The sequence below is a fragment of the Loa loa genome (assembly GCF_000183805.2).
Source record: "Loa loa unplaced genomic scaffold supercont3.91, whole genome shotgun sequence".
Classification (NCBI taxonomy): Eukaryota; Metazoa; Nematoda; class Chromadorea; order Rhabditida; family Onchocercidae; genus Loa; species Loa loa.
Window position 1 is genome coordinate 102,587 of NW_018108271.1, and position 9,533 is coordinate 112,119.

A 9,533-nucleotide genomic window follows, 5' to 3' on the forward strand; every position below is an offset into this window, starting at 1 on the left:
TTGATCAAATTATTCGAAATTTTCTCTTCGAAATAAGAAATTGTTTGTCAATGTTTGAGTCGGAAAAAATATTTAACAATTGATTCAATTATAACTGCCAAATGGAATGTTATAAATTTTAAGCTAAAAGTAAATAAAAGTTCTTTCTATAATTTTGTTAAGATTGAATTATGAAATTTGCTAGGCACTACGTTCTTTTTTTTTCAAAGAAGCTTAGCTTTTTCTCTTTATCAATTTAATCATGATTTCCTTGCTAGTTTGCTCTTCTATTTGCAAGTGTTATTTGACGTTTTTCCGGAATAACTATCGGTCAAGCTTTTGAAATTTATAAATAAAAAATAAAAATATATAAATTTTTATAAAATTATATATACATATATATATGTATACATATATATATATATATATATGTATACATATATATATATAATGCACATATGTATCTGTTTATCAGATATCTATCACTTTATCAACCATCTGTTTGTCAGTAGATTTGTGTGCCGCGAATATTGCTGGCCACTTTTTAATCTTCGAAAATGTTAGCCTTTTTTTTCCGTTTTCCCTTTTTATTTTGGTGCTGGAAATATTGGCATTGTTAGCGGCATTTGCTAAAACGGAAGACATAAAAAATTTCCCATTTCCATCGTCAAAATTCCTTTGTTGACAATTTATGGACTGCTAAATTGAAGAGAAAGAGATCGGTTAGCAGATTTGAGCATGAGCTTAAGTTCATACTGTAATTTTTTTTTCCGATTTATAAAGTTGCCAGTTACATTGTTTTCAAATTGCTTAGCATTATATGATGTCTATACATTTTATTTTGATCAAATTGGCTTGTGTTATGGAAATTTAAAAACTCGAAATTTGTAATTTCTGTGGTATAAAAATCATTATAATATTAGGTTAATCAATTTAACTTCTCCATTAGACAAGGCCTTTTTTTTGATTGCTTCTGCATTGGCGTATTTGTAACGATTAGATGGCAATTTATTGAAATTTAATGATTCATTAAATGAAATAAATAAATGACAAATGATGAACAGGCTTGCAAAATATACTTTTCAATTTTAGAGAAATTTCTTACATTTCTCAAAACATCGGAGTTAGTAATTTGAGCAAAATATAAGTTGTTTAGATGTTGTCAAACTAATCGCAAAAGAAATCAGTCTTTATTTCAACGAGTTGACTGGAAGAAATATTTGATGATGTCATAACTTTGGTTTTTGCCGACCAATCAATTTTATATCTTGCATTTTTACCAATTCTAGCAATTAGTTTACAATAAATTTATGGGAAAAATTCAAGTTGCACTGATACAAACTGAAAAATCGTTAGTTTGTATCCCTCAAGTAGAAATCATTTTCATTAATTGAAATACTAATAATTATGTGTGAAATTGCTGTCCGACGTTTACATTATAGTGTAACTCCCTTCAGTATTAACATCCTAAAACGATGAAAGCAATCAAGCGAAAAAAGAGTAGGGAAAAGGGAGGTAAAAAAAAGAAGCATGAAAATTGAAGCAAATTTTTGTTTTATTTCTGAATCACAAATATTAGAAAAATATCGATTCATATTCCAGAACTATTAATAAGTTATATTGATGAAGAATTTCCTGCTAGCATTGAAAAAGTAAAGTTTATTTTGAAGAAATTTGGAATAGAAAAAGAACAAAAAATATTTCTCATCATTATTGAAAATTAGAATTTGAAATAGCACATGATGCATTTTGGTACTTAAGATAAAATTCCACAACAAAAAATTTTATTCTAATTAAACAAGAAGGATGGTAATGAAACAAACGGTATTTTCTGGAATAATTGATGATTAAACACCATTTTAAATTTTTTTATTTTAAAACGTTTTAAAAGGATGAAAAATTTTTGCAGAAAAAAAGTCGTCAAGAAAGTTCCGGTGAAGGTAGTGGTGTGGAAATTATTACTAATAAACCATACAATGATGGTCCAGGTGGATCTGGTCAATACACATTCAAAATTTATCATATCGGCAATAAAATTCCGGGTATTTTGTATTTCAATTGATAAATTCCGCAAAAAAAAAAAAAAGAAGTGATATAGCATGACAGCAGTGTACCTCTGTTGTGAACTTTAAGAAATTGTGCTTTCTTTAATTGTTATTGTTTTACTGATAACCTGGTGCTCAAGACATAGTATTATTCATCCATGAATGATATTGTAAGTCTTGTAGTATCCAGTTATCAGTATCAGTAGAAATTATCAGGATGAAAGAAGAACAAATTAGTTCAGTAACAACGTGAGATGCATCATAGCTTCAGTAATTCTCATTTTATACCGATTTTTCAAATCGTATAAGAAGTTATCTAAGAAGTTATTTTGAAGAATCCTCAGAACAGTTCTTCTGGAAAACGCGAGTTAAACTAATTAATTTAATGGATGTAGAGATTTTTTTCTTATTTTTTTCACCAAGAATTACTGTCATTTTTAATTACCTTTTTCCCTTTAAGATATCAAGAAATGATAGAAAATTAGATCAAAATATGGTCAAACAAATTGTTCATGCTACTTTTTTTTTTGTTTCCGATGTTTTGCTTTTCCTTTTTTTTTCTTTTTTTTTCAAATTAAATAAAGATAAATTAGTTAGTGTCTTATTTCAAAAGCGAAAAAACAGTAGATTGATCAAACAACTGAATGATTAAGTGGTGAATTTTCCATATACATGAGATGGTAAAATTAAGTGAAATATTACATCAATGCTATTCAAATTATAAAGAAATATAAAATGAATTCCATTCAAACATTCCCTCTTCCTATTTTTTTGAACGAAGTATGATTGTATATTGAAGATCATAATAGTAGCATAAAGCTGATCAAATACGAAACATTTATGTTGTATATCATTTAATGAGAGTGATTTTGATAAAATTGATTTAAATACTAAAAGGATTTTTTTTTTTTGGGAAGAAAATTCTGGTATTTAGCAAGATATGCTGGTGGAAATATTTGAACCATTGGATAAAAAAACAATCGATTTTGTACGTGAGCTAATTTACTAAATCATTTTCGTTTTTTCTTTTTTTGAAGTATGGTTACGCAGCGTATTACCAACAAATGCATTGAAAGCACATGAAGAAGCTTGGAATGCGTATCCTCATACGAAAACACGTTATTCATCTCCATTTTTGGATCGTTTCAATATTGAAGTGGAAACGAAGTATTACAATGATGCTGGTAATCAAGAAAATGTTTTCGAGCTTACCGATGATGAATTGAAAAATCGAATTGTTGGCAAGTTTTCCGGAAAACAGTATTTTTAAAAATTTTCAAAGAAACACGGAATTTCAATTTAAAAAGATGGTTGTGTCAGTTAAAATATTTATCCATAAGCATTCTTTCAAGGCATTTTGATTTATGAAATCAGTTTTAAATGTAAATTTCATCATAACTAGAGAAGGAAGGTTGAAAAATGTAAGTTCCAATTTTCTAGATGTAATGGATTTTGTGAATGATCCGTTAACATCGTATGATTATGTTCCTGAGGAAGATCCGAAATTATATCGTAGTATAAAGACTGGTCGTGGGCCGCTTAAAGAAGATTGGATTGAGGATTGTATTAAAAATGGAAAACCTATTATGTGTGCTTATAAACTTTGCAAAGTGGGTTGTTCTACCAGATATTCCTCTTTTTTTCCTTTTTTATTGGACATTTCGGGACGTATAGAATTCTGTATGGTTGATGAAAAGAATTTTTTTAGATGGATTCTACAAAAATTTCATGAGGCGAATTTCGGATTTATTCATTAGGAAATCTTTCAGGTTGAATTTCGATTTTGGGGCTTACAAACTCGCGCGGAACGTTGGATACATAGTCATGCTTTGCGTAATACAATGCTAAGAGCCCATAAACAAGCATGGGCATGGCAGGATGAATGGCACGATCTTACGCTTGAGGATGTACGAGAACTGGAGCGAGATGTAATGATCTTTTTCAATGATTTCAATACTGAATAGAATTCTTACATCAGTGTAGTTTATTAGTCCATGGATTAGCCACTTATCATATTGAGAATATATGCTATGGAAAGAGAAGAGTGAAGGTATCCACTATCCACTGAATCCACTGAATTCTAAAATATCGATTAAAAATTTAATCAAAAGCTAATTTTACGAGATGGTTTGATGTTATAGTATCATCAGTCCTCTTTTGGGATTAACCTTTTTTAAAGGATTCCGAATGCCGCTGTGCTATTTACTGGACGAAGCAATTTATTTATTTGCTGGAAGAATATTAAGAATTTATGAGTAATTTTTGTCCATTTTTTCAAGGAAAAAAATTGACGTTTTTATCCATCTTTTCAGGCAGCGGAACATTTGTCTAAGTTGATGTCACGCTCATCTATTTCTACTTCTTCCTCGATTTATTTCGATTGTGTAGAAGGTGATCCGATCATGGAAGATTCTCAGTCACTGATAAAGTGGAGTTCGGAGATATCGCTTATTAGTGGTCATGAAACATTGTCATTACCACGAATTGAGCAAGATCTGAAGGTGGCTGCTAACACCACATCTAATGCTTCTTTGCTTATAATCATCTTCTACGATGATATTTTTTCAGATGTGAGTTTCTTGATTAAGATTTTTAATTTTATTAATTTTTAAGTGGAAAATAACTTAATTTTCTGTTCGTTAGTTAAAAATTATTCATCTTTTGCTTAATGCTGTTTGATAGGCATAAAGAAAACTTAAATTTAAATGTGATTTTAGACAACGATTATGCATTCACCTGATTTAATTTTATCCATAGTCTAGTTTCTTCGTGTATCAGAGATGAATGAATTAGATTAGGAATGAGACTGCAAGATTGATAATGTCCTTTTGCTTCACCAATACGGATTGTACATACTCACTAGTTCAAACATTTCTACTATGTCAGTCAGCATTATAATTAATCCCTGCAAAAACCTCTTGCTGGCACTGTTCTATAAGATAACCGATCATTTAGAAGATGTTGCATGCATTTTTTTGCTTTTGTTTTAACAATGTTAAGGTTGACAATTCGTTAAGGCGCAGCTGTCGTGAATTTTTAATTATTCAAAAAGATGCCATCATAAAGCTTTGTCTTCCACTGTCTTCGAGGAAGCAAAAGACTGAATAATAATAACTCATCATTTATATGAAATAAATTGTACGCAATAAGAAACTGTATGAAATAGAAATGATGAATACTGAAGTATTGAAACCAAGATAAATTAAGTAAGTTTTATAGAAGTACTATTACTACAATGTACCATATAGACCAGAGTTGGTTTGAAATGATCATAGATCGCATCTCATGGTAATATATGACTCTATATGCTCTGAGATTGGAAAAAAAATTTGTGTGTACAAATGATAATTCTGAAATCCAAAGAAATAAGGAAAAAAAAGAAAAGGGATTTAACGTTAAATAATTATTATTCTCAAAATTTAATGACTTTAATGATTACTGTATGATTGGTTTTGAACTAATTAAAGTATTGTCATCTTTTATGGATAGCATAAAAAGATGATACTTTTATGATGTAGAATTAAGTATAGACATTATTGCTTGTTTTTATTAGGTTTCAACGGATCAGAATGTATCAGATCCAAATTCTTTACGTTTAACGATAGAAAAACAGATCTCAGCGGATTATGAGCATCTCAAAGGGCATGTTCACTTTTTACAAGTATCATGTGGTCAAGAATTCGCCGATACAGCCTTACATTTGATCTCAATTACGCCTACATATGGTCTCGTTCATCCATCACTGGCATTACTTCTTTCTTCATCGCAATATTATTTTGAGGTTTGTTGCTTGATTAGATGGTATAATAAGAATGTGGTATCTGTGGTATCTCTTATCAAAATACATAACATAATCATGTATATGTTTGTTTAAGGTATACATAATCTTTACGAAAAAAAAAACTTATATTGGAAATGAAGTTAAATAAATTTAACGACATATATATAAATATATATTGTTTAATTACTTATGAATAATAGAAGTGATCGTTTATATACACTTGAAAATGTACAAATAATGAGACAATTTTTCATATTTTTGAAGCTGGAGTTTTAGAATATATTCCCTTTGTCACTGCTGGTGGCTTTTTTATTGTTTTGGGACTTCGTTATTGTAGAAACATAAATGATATCATATTAAATGAGACTGTGATGTTTTTGCGACTAAATTTTAGATTGATTTTTGCATTCAATTGACAAGGAAAGAGATGCATTACTTTTTTTATTCTTGTAAAGACTCGACAAACAAGCCATAATAACGAGATTCTGAAGTTAAAACTATAAATTTTTGATGTAACACATTCTAAACTGCTTTTGCAGCGATACCTAAACACAGGTTTTTTTTTGTATCATTATTTCTTTAAAAGGGAAAAAAGACCTGAAATGAGTGTAGTAATTCTGCACTAATTTAATTTTGAGGAATTTGAACCGAATAATCTGTTAGAAAAAGGGAGGTATCGTTTGGAGTCATTGAGAAGTGAGATAAGAGATTATTTGCTGATAATTCCAAAGCAATGAGTGATAACAGATTTGAAGACTTCAGTGATCAACTAATCCTTCTTATTGATCCATGAAAAACAAGATTATTGTCAATGTTTTTAGCTGAATGAAGTGTTTTCATTCGAATTCAATCAGCATAAGTACAATAAGTTGGAAATTGCTGTAGGAAGATCCCTTTCTACTTAAAGAATCTTAATTAAATTCAATTTCGACAACAAATCCAATACTACTAATAGCATAGATTTTGGTAATTACAGGCATCAGTCCAGACTTGATGATCCATATGAAAGAGCTATTTAAGTAAAGTAGATGATTATTTAATGCACATATATGCCTAGTAGAACTTTTCCAGATAATGATTGTACTATTTGTTTGACACTTTTTGCTGTTCTGAGATTTTCGTTATTACCGTAATATAATGTAAATCATTTTATTATAATGAAAAAGATGCTAAATGATGAAGATTATTGTGAAATGTCTAGCACATTAATGTACAGATGGGATGAAAAAAAGAGAAAAACAGGAAATTTGATAAAAATTTAAAAAATGAGAGTTTGAATTACAGAATAATTTATTAATATTATCTCTTAACACGAATGATATTTTAAATAGTAACGACGAAATTTTGACATCTAATAATGGCATACTTCGGCAACATTTTAACTGTAAATAAATTATTATGAAAATGGATGAAGAAAACCGTTACGTGGAGATTAGAATAATTCTCTTAGCAACCATTCACTTAAAATAAGCCGTAGTTTTACTTAGTACTCTGGACTATTTATAATCAGTGTCACTATATTTTTTTTCACAGTATTTTTGGTAAATGAGTAATTTAGGGAAAATTTAGTGAAAAAATTTAATGACTGAAACATGTTTTAATTTGACTACAGGAAGTTGAACATGTTTTAATTTAATTTGACTACAGGAAGTTGAACATGTTTTAAAACATGTTTTAATTTGACTACAGGAAGTTGATGAAAAAATGAGCTAGCTTAACTTTTGAAAAATGACTTCTATATTAGCTTAATGATAGGATTAATAGCATACTATTTGTGCCTAATTCATGCTTCATTTCAAAATTTAACATTGCTTTCAGGCTGTTCGAAATACACTACATCGTGCTAATGAAGCATACAATCAGTTTATGCATTCCAATGCTGGACAAAATTTTAATGGCGAAATATTTGCTGTGGGTGATTATTTGGGTGGAATTTTGTTGCATGAATGTTTAAAACGTTCCGCAAATTACTGCCATTTACAAGAGTCGCATCAAATTGTTTCACGACATTCCAGTAATCTTTCAACTAAGTCTCATATCATTGCGAACTTGAATAATCAAGAGGTGATTGAACTTTCGTCAATATTTATTATCAATAAGGTTTTATCATATTTTACCAAAAAATATCATATCTAGTTGCATTGTAACAGAGACGGCGACATATCTTGAAAGCTTTAAAAAAAAGCAAAAAAAGAAGTAATGTCTGAATGTTAAAAAAAATAATAATGTCAAAAAATAAATAAATAAATAATGCCGATGAATGCAGTATGAACAGTATATTTGTTGTGAGTGATTATTGATATACAGATCCGTTGATTGGACAAGTATTTCGACGAACATGATTACCTTAAATTTTTTTCAGGAAATATATATTTGTTTTTTAAAAAATCAGATGTCTTGTTTTTTTTTCTTCCGTAATTCCACAATTTACAGTTAGGAGAAAATGCTTCGGCGACAGGTGGAAATAAATTACAGCGAAATTCGTCGGTACCATTGACGATGAAGTTCAGAAGTTGTCCTCGATCAACACCTAGTTCAGAAACTTCTTCAAATGATGTATATTAGTTTGTTTCGATTTAATTTCAAAAACCGACTGCAAAATATTTTTTCTTTCTTTTAAATTCAGAATTTCCTATTAAATCTGTGTTGGATATTTTATTGAATAAGATGGAGAAAGGCAAATGTGACAGAAATAGCAATCATTGGGAATATGTGGGGTAAACATCTGGCGATAGCCATTTTACACTGAAATATTTCTATTACAGACAGTATGGGAATCTCTAGCTTTCCGTCCAAGTATGACATTCCTTCTTGGTTGTCCTTTGGCTTTTATTTTGGTTCATCAAAAATTTCACGGTTATGGTACATGTTTTCCTGTTTTCCACAACATATTTTTTCTAATTTTTATAGCAACTGGGAAATAATTATATTGAAGTTTTAAAAAATTAACTGTTTGCACTAAAAATTGGTTCGACGTTAAAATTTTCTTCGCTTTTAGAAGCTGAACCATTGGAATATAATCAGTTGTTCAATATCTACTATTCGATAGATGCATGTGGTGCTCGACTTGAACCAGTATTAAATCCTCAGCTTGCGATGTTGTTACCTGTAAATGTGCCTCGTTATAGTGATATTACCAATGCTGTTGAAAACAGTGATGGGTAAATGATTGAAATATCTTCAAAAGTGATTATGGGAGAGAAACAACATGAAAATTGGCTAAACTCTTTAATCAATATGCATATTTAGGTGTGAGATTGGGTTATAAATGTTGCAAGTAATAGTCCAGAGCAAAAAAAAAGGCAAAACATGTTAATATATAATAATTCTGTTTTATTGACTTACCTTGAACCTGTTATCGAATATTCCTATAAGAGTGAAATATTCTCGAAAAATTGCGAAAAATTTGAAATTTAGAATATTCCGCTAGTGATATTTTTCCAACGAACAATTCATTTTTAATTCATGTTGTTTTTTTTTTTCTCTCATGTTGAAAATTTATGAGACGACCGAGAAATTTCTGTTTTATAGTATACTTGATTCGTCATTACTTTGGGGTAATCATCGTATCGACCATATATTACACTCTCCGCATGCTATGATTGCCTTGCCTTCATCAGCTCTTCCCAATGTTCTCCACGCTTCATATTGGGAAAGTGATGATGTAGCTGCTTTTATCCTCAAGTTAGTTCATTTTTTTTGATCCCAAAAGAATTCTTGTTAGAAAA

At 29.5% G+C, this 9,533-nt stretch overlaps 1 protein-coding gene across 1 annotated transcript in view; it reads left to right on the top strand.

The window, feature by feature from the left end:
• The window catches only part of LOAG_09886 (phosphatidylinositol transfer protein), a gene marked incomplete at both ends in the record, with an annotated part of 10,393 nt that extends 885 nt beyond the window's left edge, over positions 1-9,508 (top strand). The window contains 11 exons of the mRNA XM_020448038.1: positions 1,889-2,021; positions 3,062-3,265; positions 3,465-3,634; positions 3,794-3,952; positions 4,337-4,594; positions 5,578-5,805; positions 7,624-7,869; positions 8,239-8,361; positions 8,571-8,667; positions 8,804-8,966; positions 9,337-9,508. Coding sequence (XP_020301783.1) covers positions 1,889-2,021; positions 3,062-3,265; positions 3,465-3,634; positions 3,794-3,952; positions 4,337-4,594; positions 5,578-5,805; positions 7,624-7,869; positions 8,239-8,361; positions 8,571-8,667; positions 8,804-8,966; positions 9,337-9,508 — 1,953 coding nt within the window. The remainder of the gene's footprint in view (positions 1-1,888; positions 2,022-3,061; positions 3,266-3,464; positions 3,635-3,793; positions 3,953-4,336; positions 4,595-5,577; positions 5,806-7,623; positions 7,870-8,238; positions 8,362-8,570; positions 8,668-8,803; positions 8,967-9,336) is intronic.
• Between the last annotated feature and the right edge of the window lie 25 nt (positions 9,509-9,533).